The 24360-nt window shown below is 41.0% G+C and overlaps 1 protein-coding gene across 10 annotated transcripts in view; it reads left to right on the forward strand.

The window, feature by feature from the left end:
• Positions 1–7613: 7613 nt before the first annotated feature.
• The window catches only part of PTPRM (protein tyrosine phosphatase receptor type M), a 481575-nt gene continuing 464828 nt past the window's right edge, over positions 7614–24360 (forward strand). For all 10 annotated transcript variants that reach the window (XM_027802895.2, XM_027802897.2, XM_027802902.2 and 7 more), the window contains exon 1: positions 7614–8161. In XM_027802895.2, coding sequence (XP_027658696.1) covers positions 8089–8161 — 73 coding nt within the window. In that variant the 5' untranslated portion in view covers positions 7614–8088. The remainder of the gene's footprint in view (positions 8162–24360) is intronic.

The following is a 24360-nucleotide window of genomic DNA, read 5'->3' on the forward strand; positions in this document are numbered from 1 at the left end:
TTGCAACAGTATAAATTGTTGTTAAAGTAGACTTCACAGGGAAAAAAAAATCAATTTTTTTGTTGAAAGAGAAGTTACAAGATATAAAGTGCACTTCCTTCTGCTGAGATACAACTGTAGGAAAAAATTCTTAACTTCACGTTCCGATAGGATCCAATTTAACAACATCTCATGCATCTCATATGATAATTGTATCAAAGTTATAGTAGGAAGTTGTCTAGAGTTGCTGTTGACAACAAGGATGCTACATTGCTAAATAAGAGTTAGTAATGAAGAAGCAGAAGGAAACTAATTCCATTCATGAATGACTGTTTTAGGACCTATGAAAAAATCCAAAGAGGTCATATATTTCACTTCTGTTTCACAAACTCCTAATTAGCTGTAAATGAACTTTTGAAAAAGTTTAACCTTATGCCAAGGCAGAGCTACTATTACATGATGCTAATTCAGAGCTGTTGGAAAAAAAAATAAGAACAATACATGTGGGCAAAGAAATGCAAAAGTCTACAGGCAGACAGAAAACTGACCTTATATTTGAATTGAATATGGCTTTTCGGTTGGCTTTTGCCTCTGGCATTGCTTTTGCTTTTGGCATTTTTGGTGGAATGAGCCCAAGATGTCAGAAATATATTCTAACCGGAGACACCATCTGAAGGGCTCTCGTAGATGTGATCAGTCAACGTTAGCACTGATGGCATCAGACATCACTATTCCAGTTGTTGGTTTCAGTCCTCTGCCTTATATGAAGACGTCTGAAAAACAAACTTTTGTCAAGTATTTCTAGGGATTATTGCTAAAGGGAATGTTTCATCTGATGGGAGCCTGCAGAGAAACCCACTTTGCGAAAGCGTTTACTTATGGAGAGGGATGGACTAGAATATTTTTAGAAGAACAGGTATAAAGCTATAGCTTTACTGGTATAACTCCATGTATGTTCTTTCTATTGTGTAATTAATGTTAATTTATTTTGGAACATTTACTCTGTCTTGGAAGACTGAGAAGTTAGCTTACTTCACAGTGTTTATCTCCTAAATTTTGATTCTTCTGGTGTCACTCCTTGACACGGTTGATTACAGAAGCACTGAACATAAAGAATAGCAACTTGAAGTTCAAATGAGTAGGGAGAGGTAGGACAGTACAGAACTTTGAAGACAACGAAATTAAGCCTAAATTTGTAATAGAAAAGGATGTTAACCCAGATGAATGACAAGATCAAAGCAATGAGTGACAAAGATGATATTGCAGTCTGTATTTGTACAGACTTTGAAGACTGAATATATGAATATTTGCAAGTATTTGCATTTGAACAATCCTGCTTTTCCGTTTCTTTCTGATCCTGACCAATCCTATTCGGCCATACACAGATCTGAAGGTTATACACCTTCAGTTGGCACAAGTAGGTGTTTGTTTAACAGTATTAGGTATTTGAACTATTTTGCTCTCATCTTCTGCATGTACCTCCTGATGGTGTTGGCAGAGACCCAGCTAAGGATGTACACATTTTGACAGAAGTTAAGAACTAAGTAGTAAAAGAAGAACAGTGAGGATACTTTACAAGATATGGGAAGCTAGAAAAAATATTAAAAGCCCTGTAATATACTTGAAGATGCAAAGGTGGAAAGCAAGATGGCTCTGAGTGCAGTTATTACTGTACTTATTACAGTTACTACTGTACTTATGTAGTATATTATAATATAGCTTTAATGGCCCTGATCACCCTCACCTGGGGCCTCCACCCACACCCTCTGCCCAGTTGTCCCAGGTGCCCCATTTCATCTCACCCTGGGGGGGCCTTCAGTCTCTGCGGGAGCTATGCTAGAGGGATACTGGTTTCCATGTGTCTGGTCACAAAACTGGTTGACCCAGGCCCCAGCCTGTGGGTTGATTTCTGGGCTTGATCTTGGACCTGTCTTACTATTGCAGACCTGCTTGGTGATCACTGAACGTTGTCCTAATCCTGACCCATAGATTGTCTTCCTGCCTCATCACTGTGAACTTGCTTGATGATCTGGAAACTTGGTTGATTCTGGCCATGCTCTCCTGGCCTGTCCTACTTACCTTGCTGGGGCTGGTGGATCAGACCCCTTGACCCTCTCCTGCTGAGAGGTATTACTGTACTCAGCTCCTGGCTCCCCATCCCTTAGGGAACAGCTGACCCTTTCTGTTCCCTGACAGAAAGTTCAAGTTTGAAGAGGCCTCCTTCTCACATACACTATACAGCAATAAAATATTTCTAAGAGGACCGTTAAAAGCCACAATGGGTTTAACTCTTTGTAGATTGTTAAACACAATAGATTTCTAATAAAATGCTGACAATCAGAAGACAAGGCAGGATTTGGCTTGCAGACATCAAAATGCATCAAACACAACCTGATACGAGGTACATGTTCTTCCTTGTCCATACAAATCACACGTGCAAGTAGGAGGAGACTGTTGATCATGGAATCAAAAAGGTTGCTTCCAGCAGATGAGACAGCATTGCATATAGAGTTATTTTTTTTCTGAGTTTACAAGCTTCTACCTGCCTAGGCTACACTCTGTCATATCCATCTTACTATAGCAAAGTGTGAGATTATGAAATAGATATTCTTCCACAAAACAGCTATTTGTTCTTGGGCTTGAACTAGCAGTAACCATCTCCATACAGTGCCAGCTGTTCGTCTTTGTTCCCCCCCCGACATTCAGATCCTAAAGGTCCCTCACTGCTTTCCTTGGATATTTCAAACCATTTTCTCACTTCTGTTTCAACAAGTTTTGATTAAGGACTGCTTCTGTCTAGCCTTTTAAGTACTTTTTTCCAAAGATCTGTTAATGTGTTTTCTCTCTCAAGTCCTAGCTATGGTTTAATATCATGGCCAGGAGCAGCCATGTAGAATCTCCTCAGCTATTACAAAAAATGTTGGCTTTTAACAGTTGGAAACAAAAAGGACTTTGTTTTTTATTACCACCAAACTGCGGAGTGACCAAATGAATAAGGGATGGTGTCCTTGGTATGGAATGGATCGTTATCGTTGCTTGCAGAAATCATAGGTACCAAAAAAAGAAAAAAAAAAAAAAAGTCAGGCAGTCATATTACACATGATAATATCTGATAGGGAGCAGCCACAGTTGTGATTAGCACATATTGGTGCCAAATGAATGACCAGGGATCAATTCCAGTGCCAGCAAGCCCCAGCAGCAATAAGCAGGAAAGATGATGAGCCTCTGTTGAAGATGGAACATTTTGTATGCAGCAACTTTGCAGCTGGTTTTGATTTACCTTAGATTCCGGGGAGTTCTCTTTGTTCCTCAGAGGCAGGGAAAGACAAGAGTATGGGGTGGACATGATCTTTCAAGGACACTACTATATCCTCACCCTATCCTTCAAATAAAAAAAAAAGGGGGGGGACATACCTAACTTTTTGAATAAACACTAGAAGATTTATTCAGAACACTACATTTGTCACTGAAATAGCTCTTCAGTAACAAATGAAACCTTTACAGCATCTATGGATACAGATATATTAAACAGTATGAAATATAATTGAGTATAATGCAATCAATAAATCCTGGCATATAGATAAGCATACTTTTTTTTCTTTTTGAAGCTTTTTACAAAAGATCAGTATGGAAAAGGTGAATAGTATCAGTAAAAACCTGGGTGAGAAGATAAAGCTACCCAAAGATCAGTGAACATTGGTGAAGAAGATGTTGCTCTGTATTTAAGAAAGAGTAACAAATGGGAAAAAAACTTTTAGGTTTGGCATATTCTCCCTTGACCTACAGAGATGATGTATCATATTTAAACAGTAGTGTCATTGAAAGATTCATGAAGCTTGTCTGTCTGAGCTTTAAAACAAGATGGAGTGGGATAGTGAAAATCATTCTTGTCCAACTACTTTATAATGCAAAAATAGCTTTGAGCTGTGAGAGATTTGTTATCTGCTACTGATCCAAAAGATCAGGTGACAGCTGTGTAGCCCACATTCTTGGCCACTTAATCAGCATTGTCACAGGTCAAAAAAAGGCAGGTTGTTTGGGCCTTCTTCCAACATTTGAATACAAGTGTTCGCTTTTCTATTTGTGCTGTAACATGAGCAAGAGAGTGCTCCTGGTTTGTATCATTATAGGAAGGGTGACTTCATGTTATGGATTATGCAGAGTGGCCTTGATGTCTTATGGAATTTGAGATATATTTACTTGTTCTTGTGCCAGTAATATAGAATGAATAGCACTGTGAATATAATTAGTGCCTTAAATCAAAGGTAACAACTAATTAAACACAATATATATGTAATTGTTAGGCATATATGTATGCCTATCCTAAGAACTTTTCCTTGACATTGGTCAAGTACTTCTCATTCCACATTACGGTAAGTATTAAGACCTCAGACCTCTCAAACCAGTAATATAGTTGTCTATCAGTTTGGAATTTTCAAAAATCATTCGTCAGAAGCAGCTCAGAGATCTGGAATATTGGAAATGGATGTGCAAGAGAATGATCAGCAGGGAGAGGGCAGCTGAGCCAGGGAAGTTTGTGTAATAGATGGTGTAACTACATGTAATATATCATCTGGTTGTTTAATTTTCCCCCAGTGGGATATATATAAATGCCACATTTAACACAAAACAAAGCCTTTGCAATGAAGCCTGGTTATGTGCATTTCCTTATGTACACTAAAATCTAGGAAATAGTTATGGCAGCTTTCAGGTTTTTTCCCTCCTTATTCCGCATGTCCTACTGTCTCATTATTTGACTCCTTTCAGCAGGAGTAGCTATATTTGTGGTATTTGTGATCTTTGATGTCCCTAAGCTGAAGTGTGTGTATGTAGGGAATTGTAATCAGGTATTTCTTTGAGGTGATGCAGTTCAAGAACAGATGCAAAATATCTGTCAGTAAGAAACATCAGCAAAGTACTTTTTTTTCTTTTCCCCAAGATGCTTCCAATCCCCTTTCCAGCCACAGCTTAGCCCTTAATGAACTCCCTTGAAGGCATCCTTGGAATCAAATCACTAGTGAACCTGTGGGTTTTGTCTAGTGTTTTCTTGATGCTCTAGTTCTTTTTTGTAGTGTTTCTGGACTGTTTTCATACACGCTCCAGTACTAAAACAGCAAACCACAGCTAACAATTCCTAATCAGCCATGCATGACCTGTATTTTCTATTGTTCTTGTTTAGCTATTCCCTAGAGCTTAACCGTTTCTTAGATTTGCCGTAATTAAAGCAGAATGGTTATGCACTTTAGCCTTACTCCTACTATAACTGTGACCAAACACTCTTACAGGCTCTTCTGTAATCCACAGAACTTGGTGACTTTCTATCTCATCTTCACTAAGCTAACTCTAGACAGCTGTGGATACAGGCATGGGGTTTTCGATTCCCTGTAACAGACAGGGTTGAGAGTTACGGTTGTATGTCTGAACATGATATTTTACTACACTGTTGGGATTGACATTTGTTGATCAGTGGTACAATTTCACGTGTGTCTGGATATTGTGAACTTCAAGTGAAGTCATCATTAGCATAAGCATTGGTGTAATTGTTCATTTCTGGATTTTTAGCGACAGATCTACTAGAAGATGAATTTTAAAGTTACATTTACTGTAAGTAAGAAGTCTCATAAGCAATGTAACTTACCTTCAGGTTTTTTTAACAGTTTTGTAATTACAAAGGTAGCACTTTCAAGAACAGCTACAGTTTCTAATTTATAGAATCTGTAACTGCAGCTTTTAAAGAACATAAAATTTGCATAATTATGCAACCAGGAAAAAATTGTAAAATGAAAAATTTAGTATTTTTATTGCAAGATATCCCTAGGTTACCAAGGCTCTGGCGAATTAAGGTAAGTTTTTTCGGGGAGAAGTCTGGGAATTTCCAAGCAAATAATAAACGAAGAGAATGTTCACAAGTCAAAAGAAAAAGTCTGACGTCAGGAAAACACAACAATTAATGCTGTTCTGCCCCCTTGCGTTAACTTTTGAGGTAACTGCCATGCCCCCACGTACCGAAAAGTTCATGTCCGTTCGTGATTGCATCACTTAACAAATGCATTAGCAAGTCCATAATAGAGCAGTGTCCTGACAACAGCACGGTTCGGCGATCACTGTTAATGGTAACAGTCTAACTTTGAAGATGATGTATTATATATAAAAATAATACAAAAGATGCACAAATCATTAATACGTTGTAACTCACGTTACCACGTGGGGGATGGGTAGAGTTAAGACTTCAGTGGAAAGGAGAGTGAAGCCGGCTAACTATGTATAAGAGTAGTATAGAAAACAGAGGACCTGTGCTGGAGAAAAATGAGAACCTAGAACCTGATGCCTTGTGTTTGTGGTTGCCAGCTCAAACCCTTAATTGCAGCATTAGCTAGATTCCTGGTTTTACCATTTCATTTGTAACTCGCAGGGAATAAACAGGCACCAAGTTTGGCCACACTGGCTTTTGAAATAGGCAGAAAGCTTTCATTGAAATTGACAGCCAGCAAAAACACTTCCACCTCCAGGAGTTCAATTTAGAAAGAACTGGTTGGAAACCAACAAACACAACCTTGCAGCGTCTTGGGCACAAGCAGCCAAAGTCCCAACGTGAAGAAGATTGTCAAGCAGCTGCATTCCGTACGTGATGTACAGATACATGCCAGAAGTCGCAGACTGCAAATATTGAAAACTAACTGCCATTTTAACGTGATTTGACTTCCATAATTCACTATCTAACCCTGCCAATTCAGGACGTCGTTCTTCAGGCACAGGAGTAAAAGCTGCGACCCTGCTCGGAGCCGAGGGCCCAGGCAGGGGGTCCCCAGAGGTCCTCTGTGTGTGTGTGTGTGTGTGTGTGTCCCAGCCGCCCCGAAAGGCTGCGGAGGGGCGAGGGGCGGCTGTGACTGAGGGCTGGGCAAGGCGCTGAAGTTTTATTAGCGGCACACGAAATGAGTAGCAATTTCTTTACAAGACAGTGTCGCTCGTCGCAGCCCGGAGGAAGCCATTTACATCTTAATTCCCTCTAAGTATCAGCCTTCGCCGTGAGGGCACAGCTCTTAGGCTCGCGGTTTTCGCGGAAGACCGAGTCGTGGCCTCGAACTAGTTCTTCCGACAGGCTCCAGGTCGCCTGGAAAAAAACAAAACAAAACGACTGCGAGCAGCCGGCGCTTTCCCCCGCTCTCACATCCACCCTCCCCCGTCCCGGTGACTCGGGGCAGCGCCACAGCGGCGGGGCCGGCGTGCGGCGCGCGAGACGCCGCTGCCCCGGGGCCGGGCTGCTCGGCGGGGTGCGGTGGGGGTGGGGGTGGGGTGGGTGCAGCCGCTCCCTCAGGGCCCCTTCCCGGCGGGACAGGGAGCCCCGGCGGCCCCAGCTCCAGCGTCCGCCGCTCTCGCCGGGGCCGGCCCGCGGCAAAGTTACCGAGATACTAGACTGAGATTTTTCTTCATTATTATCTTTCCGGTTCCTCCTCCTCTCCCCCACTGTCCGGGATCTTTCGACACCATCCCGCCAGGCACGCAGCCACCTCCTCTGCAAACAAAGCCGCTCTCGGGGCGGCGGAGGGGGGCGGGAAGCAGACTCGAGCGCTTCGGCTCCGCAGGCGGCGGCCGCGACCGAAAGGCTGTCATCGGCCACCCGCCGCTGGAGCCCGCGCCGCCTCGCCCTCTAGCGGCGGAGAGCGGCGGCGCCGGCGGCTGGGCGTGACGTTCGGCGCTCCCTTTAGCCTGCCTGCCTGCCGGGGGGGACCGCGAGTCAGTCAGGGAGCCGAGCTAAACCGGGACCAACGGCGGCGCCGGGAGAGGAGACTCCGGGATTAAGGGTGCCCCCCCGGGCAGCGGGGGAGGCCAGCGGCGCGGAAGGCGTGGGGCGTCCGCCGGGCCCCAGTGCGAGGGCAGCGGCGCGGCCGGAGGCGGGAGCCCCGGGCACTTGGCAGCCCTCCTGCCCTGCCCTGCGGAGCGGAGAGAGGGCGAGGAGGGGGAAACAGCCCGCGGGGCACCAAGGAGGGGAGCCCGCCCCCCCTCCCCCCCTCCGCTGCCTCACTGACTGGAGGGGGGCGAGAGGGGCGCCTCCTACTTTGGCAAACACTTTGGCACTTTGCTGGATCCGGAGCACGAAGGGGTGGAAATATGGAGAAAGTTGGAACTTGCCTGGTTACTTTGGCCGGACTTTTGCTGGCAGCGGGAGCGCAGACGTTCACAGGTAAGGAGCCGCCTCGCCTGCCCCGGGGCCAGGCAGCCCTCCCGCGGGACGGGGCGGCGGAGGGGCGAGGGGGGAGCGCTGCCGTTCCGTAGTCGGTCGGGTTTGGGGTTTTTTGTCTGTGTGTTTTCTTTCTGCCTGTCCCCCTGGCAGGGCTCGCACTTCGGAGCCGCTATGTACGGTGCGGGGGTGGGAAGTGTCTGGAGGAGGCGGCGGCGGGCGCAGGTTTGCGCCCCTGTCCCCCGACGGCACGGGCGCCGAGGGGACGGGGGGAGGCTGGCGGGGCTCGGGCGGCCCGAGGGCAGGGCTGGAGGGACGGGCGGGACTCGGGCTCGCTCCGGCGTTTGTCCGCCGCCGACTTCCCGAAAGTTTCCCGCTGCCCCGGCGCAGGAGCCGTAGGGCCAAGGTGCGCCGCCGCCTGCCCCCGCCGCCCTCGCCTCCCCGCTCCGTCGCGGAGCGGGGAGAACTTGGGGCGCTCCGCGGCGGGCGCCCTGCCGCTCCGCCTGCCTCGCCCCGCTCCCCCCGCAGCTCCCCGCGGTTTGCGCTGCCCGCCGGTGCGGCTGCGAAGCGGCGGCAGAACCGGAGATAAAGCCCTGGCCCCTGGTTTCCAGCCGCCCCGAAACGGTCACCTCGGCGGGCAGGGCAGAGGCCGCCCGCATCTGCGGGTGTCAGGATGCGCATCCAGCCAGGAGCCCGGCGAAACGCTCCCTCAGCAGCTCTCTTCTGTTCGCCCGAGTCCTGGAGCTGCTGATGGCTAGCTTGGTCTCCGGTCCTCTGCCTGCACCCCTGGCCTATTTATATGTTGAAGAAACCCGTGATTTTAGACAGAAATTTGGATTGTGAAATAGCTCTGTGTGCTTCCCTGCAAAGAGTAACCAGATTTTTTGTTTGTTTATTTTGTTCCTAACATGAAGTTAGTGCAACAGAAAAGCACGTTAAATTGAAGACATCTGGTCTTCAGTTCATGTGAAGTGTGCTTTGATCTGGTGGGAAGCGATACTTTTGACTTTCCTTGTTGCTCAGGCTGCACAATAGTTTACATTTTGTACGTTACATGTTGCTTCTGTGCAGCACTGCAGCTAAACCAAGTTTGATGGCTAGGAATCAGTGGTCTGTTTAAAAGCTTTTTAAAACATTCAAAAATTATGGCTTTATGTTAGGTTCCAGGGACCTTTTGTACATGCAGCTGCATTTCCTCTAATTTCTCTCCAGCGTTTTTACTGCAGATGAGACAAGAGGATCCCTCAGCAGAAAAAATGTTTTGTACAGAGGTGATCTATAACAACGATGAAATCTTTTTTTAAACACTCATGTTAGGATGAAGCTATGCTCTGTAGTGAATTATGGAACTGAACTCATGTATATTAGCCCTATAACTCATTAATATTGGAAGTCTAGGGTCCAGACTTCAGTGAGAGCTCTTGCTTTATTAAGATAAATCGGTAACTCATTGCTGACCTGTGTGAACTGTCTTGTTTAAAGTTAAGCTGCGGCAACTCTTCTCCTCCTGGATATTAAATGACTTGTGTGTGCGATATGCTGATACTATACTGGGGTCAGCATTTAAGTCCTGTTCATGTTGCTGAAGAACAAACCCACATTAGTGTTAGAAATGAATACAACAGATAAAAATCTATTGCCTCACGCTGTGGAAAGAACTGTGATATAAACAGCAAACAAGTCACATATGACTTGTGCATACATTTATTAAAAAGGTGTGATTCTAACCCGTCTGAATTACTGAAAGACAGAGGCTGCAATTTACTTCAGTGAGATTGCAAAGGATGTCACAGGATGCAGAATCTGGCCCACTTTCTCCACATGTGTGCATATATGTGTATGTTAAATATTGAATGTAAAGATTATTTGTAAAGATGCAAGTACAGACTTTTTTTTTTTTTTTCCCCCCCCAATACGTATTCTTGGCACTGGAAACAAAACTGATTAAATTTACATTTTTGTACTTTACCATTTGAAGTGCGTGCCTGGGAGTAATTTTTGCTTGGGGAAAAAAAATTGCTGTTGCTTTTGTTAAAAGCTTGATGCATCAGTGTCATAGAAATTAAATTACAGGAAAATCTGTCCTTGAGTTGGGTAGTTCTCTTTTGTAATACCTGTCTCTTGGTACAGACAGGCGTTATGTGACTAACCTATAAAAAGTTTAAAAACAAACAATGAAAAAAGAAACAAAACTAATTCCAAATACATTCTAAGGAAAGAATAGCAATGAGTGAGTTAAGTAATCTTTGGCATTACTAGTTCCCTTTTTATTTTTACCCTTTTCTAAAATTACTGATTTTTTTTTACAGAGATAGGTTCTAATGTTATATTCGGCTATTGTTTTATCTGAGTTTCTTATTTAGAAAATAATCTTACTGAAAGATCAGATCTTGGCTTTTTAAGGCCTGGAAGCTTTCAATCTTTTGAAAGCAGCTTAACAGTTAATAACAATGGGATTTTCTCTGAGTCCTTAACTAAATAGTTTCAAATTCTGGATTCATCAGTTCAAGAAGCAAATGGTCTCAAGAATTTGCATTCAAGAGATGTTACTGAAAACATTGTCTTAAATAGATAATGCTGCTTAAGTTTTTAAAAGTAACTGAGGTCTTTCTGTAAGAGTAGGTTTGGGTTTGGTTTTTTTGGGTTTTTTTTTTTTTTAGTTTCTGTCTGAGAAACTGTAACACACCTAATTTAGCTGGTTTTGTTTGTAATTTTAACATAAATGTTATTGTGAAGACGATGCTAATATTGCGAAAGTTCCTGAAACATGGTGTCCCTGTCATACAAAATGCCACCTGACTCCACCGTGTTCCTTCTTCTGTCTCCTTGGCAGATTATTTAGGCTAGTGAAAGCAATCCACTGCTGTAAGGGATTTAGGTCAAACATACAGATGTGGAAAGTTAGAAGGGACATTGTAAGCCTAAATATTAGGCCTTATATAAAATGAAGGGTCTAGATGAGATGAGTTCTGTCAGATACCAGAATAGGGAGCTGAAATTGAAGGCAAGGAGATGTGTCATAGAACTCAGAAACTGTTTTTATGAAGGCATCGTGTTGAGATAGATGTAAATTTACACACAGCCTGAATTCTGAAATTGGTGCTTCTTGCTTATAACCTGAATCTGACCGAGAGAGGGCTATTATTATGCTTTTATGTTGTCTATTGCTGTGGAAGGCATCAAGGTTGTATATTAACACACTCTTTTTATGGTACTGAATTTAAAAGTTTTAGTTTTTCTCTGAGAAGCGATGAGTCAGATGGACTGACTAAAAGTGCTTGTAGGAGGCCATTCATAATGAACTCTGCACCAGGACTAGTAGCAATCATGAGGAGAACGGGACGCAAAGTGCTGTACAAAAATTGAAAATTACTTTTCCTAGCGACTAGTAAAAGTTTTACATAGCAAATAGTAGCCCTCAAGATATTTCATGGATTAAAAATACAAAAACTTGCATTCTGAATGGTTGTTGTGCCTTATATTAATCTACTTCATTTTTGGATGTAAGCTCTCCAAAAACAAGAATCACATTTTCCAAAAACAGATGCAACAAAGAAGTTTGACATGCTGAAGTTCAAACTTACTGTGATGATGTTGATATTTGGTGACTGCAGAGGGAAAACAAAAGGAAAGAATATAGGTTAAGTCTTCGCAGGCCCTGTCGCAGCTGAAATGAAGCTCCTGGCAATCGGAGCAACGTACGGAAAATAAAAAGTTTCTGGTATAATTAACTGGGTTTAAAGAGATTTCTCAGAGTATTCAGGATCTCTGTTTGGAAGACTTTAATAGCTATTCTGATCACTTTACCAGCAAAGAGCTCTAACTGTGGTTATATCTCATTTTAACAAATTCTGCTTTTGCTCACATTGCTTATTCCAGCTGCTTTCCTTCCTCTCCACCCATCCATCAAGTCTGTATTCCTGCACTTCCTAAGGGAAGTAACATATGCTAGTGAAAGTGCAGCTTTATTAGCAGCTGACACAGTTGTCAGCTCATCAACAAAACTATTCCAGTTCAAGTTCATAGCATGGACTTGGCTTTGTTAAATAGTTAAGAGTTGTGGGGCAAGATGCTCAAACTAAACTTCCTGCTGTCACAGATTTTTGCTGCTGCTATTACAGCTGTTAGGTGAATAGGTGAATGACTTGATTTGTGTTTTACACCTAAGACTATTTATGTTTAAAACAGTCCAGGAAATTAATGGAAGCATTTTGAATAATTGGCTTCTAAATATGTCTGTCTTTTTTTTCCTTTTTTTTTTTTTTCCTTTTTTAAAAATTTTGACAGTAAGATGAAATAAAGCTTGTGTTCCCCTGTAAACTGGGATGTACATCAGAGTACTTCAGGTCAAAATGAGTGTTGGGGCTTTAGAAGTGGCACAGTTTGTCAAAAAAGAAACTGTGTGGTGGGTATGTGGGTTACTTTTTAAAATGTATTTTATTTAGCTACTCTGATCTTGTTCTGGTGTCAAAACTAAGTAATAGAACATCATCACAAGTTAAAAATAAATCCTACAAAATATTACAAGGATGTAATAACACTGGGGAAAAAATCTTGTGATGTTTATTTGGTCTCACGATTTAGCAGTTGTCAGAATCCATGTAGAAAACAAATCACAGTGTCCTGAAACAATACAGCAGCATATAATTTATGAAAAAATAACATATTTAGTGCTTGCAGAAGTTGCTAGATTGACAGCTAGAGAGACCAAATCCTCAGGCAAATCACAAAACATGTTAGGATGGAGCGAGTAAGCTTCTGAACTCCATCTCAGTAATGTCATTTGAGTCTGACCTGAAGAAATGTGCAGACGGTTTATTTTTCATGTGTGCTCACTCATACACTGAGATGGTCAGCAAATGTGTCAAACAGCCTAGCTGCCGGTGGCCAGGTCAGTTTTACATGTTACTGCTGAGACAATTGGTTCTATTTGCATCATTACATTCAGCTAGAGGAAGATAATAGGTGTAGACTTCATAGAACAAAGTCCAGTGATGTGTGATCAGGACCTGTGAACTGATCCTGTATTTCCCATGTGGCAGCTTTATGCTAAAGGAAATGCCATTTGAGAGGGAAATCTCTTGTATATAAACCTCGTTAGTATTACTGTCAAACACGTATTTGAGGTAGCTACATCACTAAGTTTTAAAGATGTTTTTCCCCAGAAAATGACATACATTTATGAATACCTTTCCTCTCACATTTATGACTTTGGTGTAAAGAAGTAGTTCTGAAAAATTTCCCAGGAATAAATTGCTCTGTTGGTGTGTGCATGTAGCTGAATTATCTGCACAACTTATTTAGGAAAAATTTACAGTCCTCTTTATTTAGTTTGATTTTGCTCATAACTTCGGATCTGTATTTCTGATTTAATCTGTAATGTTACCAATGTATTAAAAAGGATTTCAAGAAACCAAAACCAATTTGGAGCATGTGGTCATGTGTTCAGGAGGAAAAAAAAAATCTAGCAAATTTTACAGTGTGATTTCATTCTCCCGCTATGTTCACATACTTCTCTCTGATTTTTTAGTCTTCGTGAGTTTTGCCTGCTGTGATCTGCTGCTGATCACTAGGTGTAGCTGCATCTCTAAATCCACTTCTCTAAGCGTAGAAAGAGGAAGGGCTGTAGACTGGGCTTTATGAGAATGTAGGTGTATTTGGAGCTGGGGAGGTGTGAAAATCCATGATGGAGTTTTGTGACCTAGAGTATTTTAGTCTATTGGTGGCTTGTTTGCACCAGTTTGATTATAACACAAATTAACTTTTAATTACTTGTAAAAAGGCTGATTTCAGTATTAGTATTCAACAGAAGGATGAATGAATGCTCTAATATAACAAAAATACATAATAAAACACATGAAATCACAAAGAAATTGTCAGTGCTGTCTTAGTGGTTTAAATGCAAGGGCTATTGCTATAGAAATCTGATAAGGTTATATTGATCCTTGTCTTAAAGAAAAGCTTAAGTGTTGTGTATGTCTTCTCACAACCTATTAAAAAGCTTTCTGTTCCATTCATTTTCAGAAATTATGTTGCTGTCAGTGGAATTCTATACTGCTTTTGGAATAAAGTGTTGTGCTGGTTTTTAAGCCATGTGACTTCCATTAATGTTATGAGGAGATGCAGAGGATAAGTCCTCACATATGCTTTAAAAATGAAGGAAAGGCATTTTTCTGCCAGGATTTCTGAGTAATAACAGTAAAAATAAAGGTGTATTTATGCGTCTAACACATACTCATGCTCAGTAGCTGCAAGGAATAAGAAACCAGTGTCTCACCCTGAAGTGTCTGATTCCACAGTGACCCTTTGCCATGTAAGGAGCAATGGTAGTAAAACAAAGTAATGACCACGTTTGTTCAGACAAATCCACGGCAGTATTACACAGGAGGGAGTTCTGAAACCAGGTTAGAATTAGGGTGTATGGGGGTAAAGGTGGGAAGGAAGGGATAACGTTTTCCAGAAGAGTGTAAGAGGTGAACCTTACTGGAAGAGAGTAAGTTGTAGAAAAAAAGCTGAAGTCCTAAAGGCAGCTAAATTACATCTGGGAAACAGAAATGGATTTATAATTATTCACATTTTCTTATTCTTGAACACGTTTGTCGTTAATAATATATTCAAGTCTCAAATCGGTCTTCTGACAGCTTTACATAGCAATAGTTGATTCTCTTTACACATATGATTAAGTGTAATGATGTTAAAGAGTCTTTAATTTTTTTCCTGTGGAACAGTGTAAACCCAACATTTTGCTTCTAAGTGTGTGTGTGTCATTTGTGTCACACACCACACCACACCACCCACCCACCCCCCCCCCCCCCCCGTGTAATCTGCCATGATTTAGAAAGCAGAATGTTTTGGTTACAGTAGAGCCTTTGGAGGGGTAGATTGGCTTTCCTGCCTCCCCCCCACCTTATTTTAATAAAATCTTCTTCATTGTTAAGCTATTACAAATATCTCTTACAGCACTGTTTTGTTAATCACAAGAAATATGTTTTTGCTGTGGAATAACTAACGGCTAATTACCTCTTTCATCACTTCAGCTTTTCATCTTCTAGGAGAATGAAATAGAGCATCACATGCCTGTATTAGAGCAGGGGTTTTGTTGGTTTGGGTTTGGGGTTTGGTTTGGTTGTTTGTTTTTTTTTTTTCTTTGGGAGCTTTTTTTTTTTTTTTTTCTTTTGAGGTTTATGGCACAGTTATTTTGGGGAAGTTTCTCAGAAAGATTGTGCTTTGTTATCTTGACTCCTATTACCTCTTTTATCCTTAACTCTGAAATCAAACATTGTTTAGAATCTGTATTTTTTAAAGTAATATACTGGATAGAATACTTTTGTCTGTGGCCCTTTTGTTGTAGTTCTGTAGTGCATAAAGGTAGGCTGATTAGATGAAAGAACTGTTGAGTTGTGCTGACAAGATTCTAACATAAGATTGAGGACGATGTTACAGGGGTTCCTGTGCACTTCCAGGTAGATGGATAGTGGACCAGTAATGTCTTCAGGTTTTCGTAATGGAATTGTTCTTAAAGGTAAATGAATAGAGGGGCTTTTCACATTTGTTTTTCTGGTGAATACAGACTACGCTGAAGAAATAATTTCCATCCATGACGTGCACTTCTGTACTTCTGTATATGCTTGTAATCTCTGCACTAGTTTGTATGTCTGTGTCTTTAAAAAGTTGATGAATTATTACCTTTCAGAAGACTGTTGCATTTTTTGTGGTTTACTCACAGCAGAGGTGGTTGCAAGGGGCCTTTATTCCCCCCTTGGCATTTTTCTTCTCTCTCTAAGGTCAAACAATTCCTTATTTTGGGAGCTGATGCTTAGTAATTGCACTATGGCTGATACAGTAATGTATAACCAAAAAATGGTCATCTACATGCACATCTTAAAGCTTTGGTTACCAAGTCTACATAGTTTCTGAGGGTACGTAGAGAAAAAGGATCTCCAGTTTTTTTTTAAAAAAGAGTATTACCAAGTTATGTCTCAAGCAGAGGCTGAGATTAGGATTTCTAAAGGGATTCACATTGTCTTCTGTCTGCATACAAGCTCCCTTTCACCTCACTTCTGCTATATTCACTTCATGGCTTTTTACTGTTTTAATAAACAGTTCAGTTAACAACTGAAAACAAATACAAAAGTCAATTGCCACCTCGTTATGTTAGGCCCCAGATCAAACATAGCTGTTTGTTTGTTTTTGTTTAGTTTGGTGTATTTGTGCTGTGGTCTTATGTGATTTGTGTATTTGTTTTGTTTGAAAGGAAAAATTTCATTATTACCTATTCCCTTTTCCTTCCTTCTAGTAAATAAAATCACTGTGAGAAGTCCAGTGTTTCCTCACAACTCTGCAGCCTATTCAGTGTGTGCTCATAGGCTTGTTAGAAACTTGAGAGGAAATGTGTTTGTTTGAAGGCTTGACAACGTTTGTGTACCTGCACAGGGCTAGATATAATCTGTTGTCATTGCTGTGATGTTTCTGTTGATCAGTATAATTCAGGATGAACAGTGCTCTGATTATTACAATTTTTGGAAGTTATTACTGTTTTGATAGTGTAAGATCTCTTTTACTTAACTGTTTTAAGATGTGTCATATAATCTTAACTAGGAAATTATTTTCTCTCAGTGGAAGTTTCTGAGCCTGGAGATTTTTCTGGTTCCATGTTCAGATGACATAGCCTAACATGAATCATACCACTGGAGCACAGCACGAAAAAGACAGATATATATTATAACTGCTGTTGTAATAGTCAGTTGCTTAGTGATCAGAACTCCTACAATAGGTGTGGGAGACCCAGGTTTAAGTCTGTGCTGTGGCATTTGACTGTGATGTGGCTGAGGATCTTCATAGCCAGGCTTTTCTGTTCTTTTTATGGGGATTTCTTTAGTTTGGACCAGTAGAGGTTTGGTGGTTGTTGTTGTTGTTTTTTTCCCCATGGTTGAAAAATCTGCTAAGTTTCCATTTGGGGCCGGGGGGCAGCGGCGGGGAAAGGCAGGTGACTGTTCAAAATTCCCCCAACCCCCCATATTTGGAGAAAATGTACAGCAGTCACTTGTCACGACCTGTAATTTCAGTTTTCCCTAGAAATTCAACAATGTGCTTAAATACTGTCACATGTTTAGGATATAGAGACAGTTGTGGACGTTTCCAGGAACCATAGTACTCAGTGGAGTAGTTCTTATGTTAATGACTGAGAATTGCTACAGCCTTTTTTTCCTTTAATGTTACCTTTTCTGAATTCTGCAGAGTAGATGAAGATTATTTTACAAAGCACTGCATTCAACACTTTAATATAGGCACTTTACATAACACATCACTTCAACTGTTTTTCTTTTTAACTTGTGCAGAGACAGCTGTTACTGAAGTAATTTCTCAGTTATGTAAGATAAATTGTTGTCCCAGTAATAATTTTAAGACACCATGCTGTTGATGCCTTCTTTACTGTGTCTGAGAGACGTCATCTAAGTTCAGTTCTAGCTTGGCATAAAACCTTTGCAAGCAACTTTAAATATGAAAGCAACCTTTTAGGGTTAGGTCTGTGACTGTCACAGGAAACCAACAAAACCAAAATACAATTAAAGTTAATATTTATTTAAAACCTTTCAGGTTAAAAGTGCAAACCCTGTATATTGCCATTACTACCTTCTGTTTATAGTGACAGCAAAGCACATGGATTGAAGCTCACGTATAAGTTCATGAGGTGTGCTTTATTTATTTTTACATTAAGAACTGTCATTAGAATTGCCTACATAAATCTAGCCTAGTAAGGTGTATATGTGAATTAGCCTAGCATTTTCATTTGGGGATTTGGAAAACACTGAGGTTTGAGCATTTTATTTATTTAAAAGTGTTTGAGACAAGCACACGCCCTTTAGAGCAAAAATGCATTGAAATTGCATAGGGCCAGGGAACCCTGGACAAATTGGAATACACTCTTGACAAATAAAGAACGGGCTTCTGCAGCAGCCATGCAGCAACAACATATGTGGATCTGAGGTTTTAAACAAGTCTTGCAGAAACTTCAGAGCTGGTTCTTTACATGTACAGTTGCTTAACAGAAAGTCAGTTTGTCCACTAGAATCTGTTACTTCTTTGCATCCTGAATATTGGGGAGTTAAATGTTACCCACTTTACATGACCACAAAAAGATGTGAACATTAAAAGCTGTAAAATGCTCTTCAGGTTATAACCCCGTATCTAGCGTAAGATTATCCATACAGGGAAATGACATAGAAATAACTCCTTTAGAATAATATACCTTACCAATTCTGCCATAGACAAACATACTGCTGTGCTTGTGGGTTGATTCACTGGCAGATCCATGGCTGAAGGTGCACTCCAGCCTTTTTCGCCTGTACCTTCCATTGTCATACAGTGGACTTGGAGTCTTGAAGTGCAGACAATAAATTTGATTGGGAGTAGGGGTGAAGCCTTAAGTATTGCCTATGTTCAGACTGAGAAACTCAGATAAAGACTGTCTGGGCTTGGTCTGCCTGTGTTGCCAAGGTTGCTTCAAGGGGAATTAGGGAGCATAAATCGTGCATGCGTTGTCTGCTGCTTTTGAAATTCATTCCCTTGATTTCTACAGGGTAACAGATACAGTCTTTGGAAGTCTAAATTCTTATTTTGGAAGATACCTTTATGAGTCAGTAACGAATGGAAATAGAAAGCAGCTATGGACTCATTCTGGCATCAGTCAGGAACCACTTCAAAGGTCGTAGTTACATGTGATGGGTTGCAGTTTAGGCTGCAACATGGAAGCTTGTATTTTGAAAGTTATTGCTTGCCTGTCAGTTCTGTTGTGTTCATTGCAAAAAATGGAGTCAGTTTCTGATGTGTAGCCCAGACTCTAAGACTCTGTAATGAAAACTATCTATATTTTTGAAGATCTCAATTTCAAAATGAATATAAATTTGGGGCTTCCTGAATTGGTCCACAGTAAATCTGCCTCCGTGAAGTGGTATCTGACAGCCTTGTTTGGTTCAAATCAGTGCTTGTAGTGGGTAGGTCACAGGAGTTTTGCAACCGTGAGTGAGAAATTGCATTTTTCCAGAACTCGCTCTGTTAGTCTTCATAAACTGCAGGGTGCTATGCTAGATTTGCAACAGTGAAAAATTAATTCTAGTTTGTATGCCAGAATGTATATATGTGTATTTCTGGACATTTCGGAGCAGAACTGGGAAAAAATCAGACCTGTATGCTTGAAACTGGCATTGAGCAAATACGTGACATTCATCAGCAGTCCCATTGACATGATTTCAGTGCTTTGACTCTCCACAGTGGTCTAGCAATAACAGAAAGAATTGGCCAATTACAGTAATCTGCCAAAGCTGTGTACTCTCAAATTTTGTCCAGAGGAAGAGGGAGGGTTCTTACTTATTTTCAGTTCCGTCTAAAATTGCATTTTAGTACCATCTATTCCACTGTGAATAACATACATATTTAACAAAGCTGTTAACTGCCAGACCACCTTTAAGAATATACCTGCCACCTCTTGTTCTCTCTCCACCGCCTTTTCCCAGTTCATGTGTCCGCACCTGATCACCATGTTCCACAAATTGCAAATCCATAGTGCCTTCCTCTGCCACCGCCGTCCCTTGGGCAGCTGTGACTGAGGTGAGGAGAGAGCTGAGACTGGAGGATGGTAGCTCTCATTAGGAATAACCTGTGGTGTCACGGGCCACTCTGTTGCCCTTCCAGTGTGGAGATCTACGTATCTATCTTTTGAGAAAGCCCTAGAGCCTCTGGGCAGTCTGTAATAGAAGCTTGGAGATACCGTTTCTGACTGCCTGAGTATTATTCCTAACAAGTTAAGATTTTTGCCCTCCCCACCCCCAAAGATAAATAAAATCCAAATGGTCCCATGCATGGGCTAATACACATGCCAGCAAAGCACGTGCTTAGGAGTGACTACTATAAGCGAGTGAAGTTTGAGACTCGGTGCATTCACACTGAAGATTTGATAGCAACAGCAGGCAGTGCTGGTGGAGAATGAGATACTGTGGCCACATCTAGATCAGACCAGATGGACATTATTCATAATATTATTTGGGTGTGAATGTTTTTTACTTGAGTGTGAAGTAAACTGATGAAGATTTTTTGTTTGTTTTTCAAGCTAAAAAAGAAGTAGTAATATTGGCACTATTTATATAAACACAAGCTCAAACCCTAAAGATGAATATGGCCAGTTTTGGGCGTACTGTGAAAGTAATTACAAAAAGCCTCTATTGACACAATAATTGCAAGTAAATCAGGTGTTAACCTAAGTCAGTGTGAACACACCAATTTCAGCATTTTGTAGAAATGTAGTTACACGTATAGCATTCTGGGAGTCAGAATAGCATCTTTTGCACACACCCCAAATTAAATTCTTGTTCCTTGGTAATGAGTAGAGTAGTCTTTGCCTACTCAGCCTGCATTTGAAAATTCATCTGGAATATTTTTTTCTGTGTGGATAAATGCCTTAAAGTAGTACACTACAGGTGTCAGCCCATTTCTAAATCTTTGGAGTGCTGTTTATGGGGAAGAGGTGATGCAGAATCTTGTATTACATGTCTGCTTCCTTTCTTAATATATAAAGAATAAATGCTGTATGCAAAGATTTAGCAAACAGTTTGTTTGGTTTGTGGTTTTTTGGGTTTTTTTTACCTGCCGTTAAATATTATGTAATGTCCATACCTTGGGGTAACCTCTGGTTTGTCTATGCTGACATGTTAATTTTGGCCCATGTTTTTATGTGTGCTTCTAATGACTATAAATGCATATACAGTGTATTCTGTGCTATCAGTACATATTTTTACTAGTTAAAATTGTGCTTTAAGATAAACTTGAAGGTTGCCACTCTGTACTTTCTGTGTGGATTATTAACCTGGTTCTTATTGATGAAAGTTCAATATATGAGCAGTTTACTGGCTGTGCTTACATCATTCTGTACAGTGCAATATAGATTCTTCTGTGCAGAAGCTGGAGTGGTCTATTAAAGCATTCAAGTTCTTACTCCATATTGAGAGCAGAAGATTCCTTCTTAATCCTCATATGGCTGATGTGTCTGCTGGAGTGTTAATAGATAGTCTAATTTGTGAGCTAAATTACTAATTGTATTATGAGTCTAAACCTTATTAAGCCTTTTGTGTAGAATTAGATCACAGAGCTTTGGGAAGCTGAATACTGGTTGTGTTCTGTCTCCTCTCTTTAATGACAGGAACAAGTTTTACTGGCGTCTTCAGAGCTGTATGAGACTGCAACTCATTTCTTTTGCTGCCTTCTACAGTATCAACAGAATCAGAGGTCTGAAAAGCAGGGTGACTTTAAGAGCAGTTGAAGATTTCCAAGCAGGGTCTCCATTATCTGAAAGCAGTAATATTCTGTGTTTAGCTGAGGTGAGGCCAGGACTGGGAAAATAAAAGGGTTACTCTGATCTTGTGTATATACACTGTGTGGAGGTTCAGCTATGTGGGAATTGTTGAAATTGTGCAAGAGCTTTAAAATGGCTGCAGTTGTATAACAGGGTAATTAGTAGAGGTAGGTATATTCCTGTAAAGAGTTCAGGTAGATGAACTCTTCAACAAATCACTACAGTTAGATTTTTATTTCTAAAGATGTTTGCTACCCACCTAGAGATGGAGGATACACCCTTTATTGCTCAGCTGTGCTGTTAGATTTCACAAGCGCTCTTCATCTTTTTCTGTGCAAATCTAGCTGGGTCAACTGAGATTATTTGCAGAGGTGGTTCATGCTCCCCACTCTGACTTTGCACTGGAGTCTGCCTGCTAATGCAGCCTGGTTGGAGATGGAGCTGGTTGCCTCCAGCGGTGGATCGGTAATAAACAAACAAAGGGGAACTTAATGGATTTTGACATCACTTGCAGTAAGTTTTTATGGTGGTGTGGAAGATGGCTGTGAACTACTGTGCCTTTGCTACAGGAATATTGCACCCATGGTAATTAATTTTCTTTAAGAGAAAATATTCATAGCTACTCTCTACGTTTTCCTATGTATCCACAAGATAGAATTGCAATGGTATCAAGTTTTACTCTTCACACTTTGTATACAGCAGCACTCTTAAGCTGTTGTGAGAAACTATTCTTATTTTACACTTGGAGCTATCAGGGCCCTCTATCTACTTAATGGCTTTGCTTTTTACCATTGTAAATGAATGCCATTTGAAATGCTTGTATAATAAATGAAAATACTAGGATATACAGCTTGTGTCACATCATCTTATATTTTTAAAAACCTTTTTCTGTTTCTGCATCAAATTTAGTAATATATTTTATAGAGTATATTAGTAAAAAAATCATTGTCCTGAGAGAGAAAATTCAGAGGCATCTGCATCGTTCTGTTCTGTGTACATTGGTTCTCTCAACTTGCACACTATTATGTTACTGCTAATAGAGCAGCCAAAAGTCATTGCTAAGAGCTAATTGTCTTCAGGTGTGTCTGTAGAAGCCTGTGTTTGTTACGAGGTTTCTGTGTAGCTCCCAAATTTGATTATCATACTTAAGGAAGTATTTTGGTAGGTGAATAGTTTTTGTACATTTTACAAAAAAAATTTCCAGCATTTACATATTCAAATTAAGTATATCTTGAGACCAAAGCTTAATAGCACTACATTCTAAACTAACACTGAAGGGGAGAAATCATGCTGAAACTCACAAAAAATACAAAAGTCTGCCTTTTGGTAACAAATGATGTTATGATGAAATAATTTTGGGATTCAGGAATGGCAGAACTTAGGTGCTTTTTGCACGCTTTCAGAGGCGTGGCTAGGAATGTAATGACTGTACTGACTCGGGCTACTTCTTCTGCAGAAGAGAATAATGCAGGTCATGGAGCCACATACTTTGTTAGAAAGGCTGAACTAATGCTGTAAACCTTAAAGGCCTAACCTGATGTCCTGGGAGGGACTAAAGTAATATGCTATATATGTGTTTAAAAAGGCAAGTGAATGACTTGTGTGCCCATCCTGAGAGCTCTAGCCCCTTGTAAGAAAGGACTTCACACACACCCCCACAGCACCACCGCACCCTTCTGTCAGGTAAAGCACTGGTGGATCTTACCCAGGAAACTGGTTGTCTTGCTGTCCCGTTGTGCTGATGCTGGTTTGTAGGCTGACCAGGCAGCTGCCCGCTTGCTATCTTTTCCTCCATCTCTAGGCTCTGCTTAAAAAGTACTTTATGAAGTATGTCTTTCTACTCAGATTTTTGTCAGATAGTCTTGGTAATTTTCTTAGTCTGGCCTTGATTGGTTTATTTGTGGGGTTTGTTTGGTTTTGTTTTTTCCCTTAGGATGAGAAGTGGTAACTAACATCGGTAGCATTCCTATGGTTGTTTTCTTTGTGCTCTATTTGTACCAGAGACCAGGTTCCCATAGAAAATAGGCAGATCAAACTAGAAGGGTCAGCATTATTTCACATCACTGTGAAGTTCAAGTGTCTTTTACTGGAGGTAGTACAACAGAAAACAGAGCATTGAGTCATGCTTTGTATCTTTCAGGGGTGCTAGTACTGTGTATACAGCTTCCTTTTATACTGCAACTACTGATGTAAACAAATAAGGTGGCCTGTTAATTGATCTGGGAGAACTTCTATGCTTGAACATGTTGTTACACTATTCCTGGATATGGAGAATGGAATACGGATCTCAATGTGTTCAAATGGCAGCATTTTGATTTTTTGTATTCTCTTTGGACCTCTTCAAAGCATTTCTTTGGTCCATATCAGATATGGTGTCTGATAATAATCTGATAATCAGGTGTGGAAAAACTACCTCCATTGAAGTTTTTGCTGCACTTCTTCAATTTAGCCTGGGAGGGAAGCTGGTTCCTGTAAATTGCAGGGGGCCATGAGAGCTACAGGTATGGCATAGCTGGGGGGTTTGGTGGTCATAAGTGTCTTTTGTATGTTTCTACAGCTGTGTTCCATGTGATGACTTAATGAACTCTGACAGAAACAAATTTTCAGAATATGAGTTTAGAGTAAATATGCCTTTGAACCCTCAACACAAGTGGCTGCTGATGTTGGGAAAGTACATGAAAGGTAGGGAACTTCATAACAAGGAGTTACAGTTTTAACAAAATTTGTCCTGAATTCAGTAACGGTGCCCATCTGGATTACACCCAAGTCTACAGCTGTCTAAGCCATTAATCTTGCGCAGATGGTCCCACCTTGGTACCGTAGAGCCTGGACTTAAGTTTTGAGATAATTTTTGGGC

This window comes from Falco cherrug, chromosome 3 (assembly GCF_023634085.1).
Source record: "Falco cherrug isolate bFalChe1 chromosome 3, bFalChe1.pri, whole genome shotgun sequence".
In the NCBI taxonomy this organism is placed as follows: Eukaryota; Metazoa; Chordata; class Aves; order Falconiformes; family Falconidae; genus Falco; species Falco cherrug.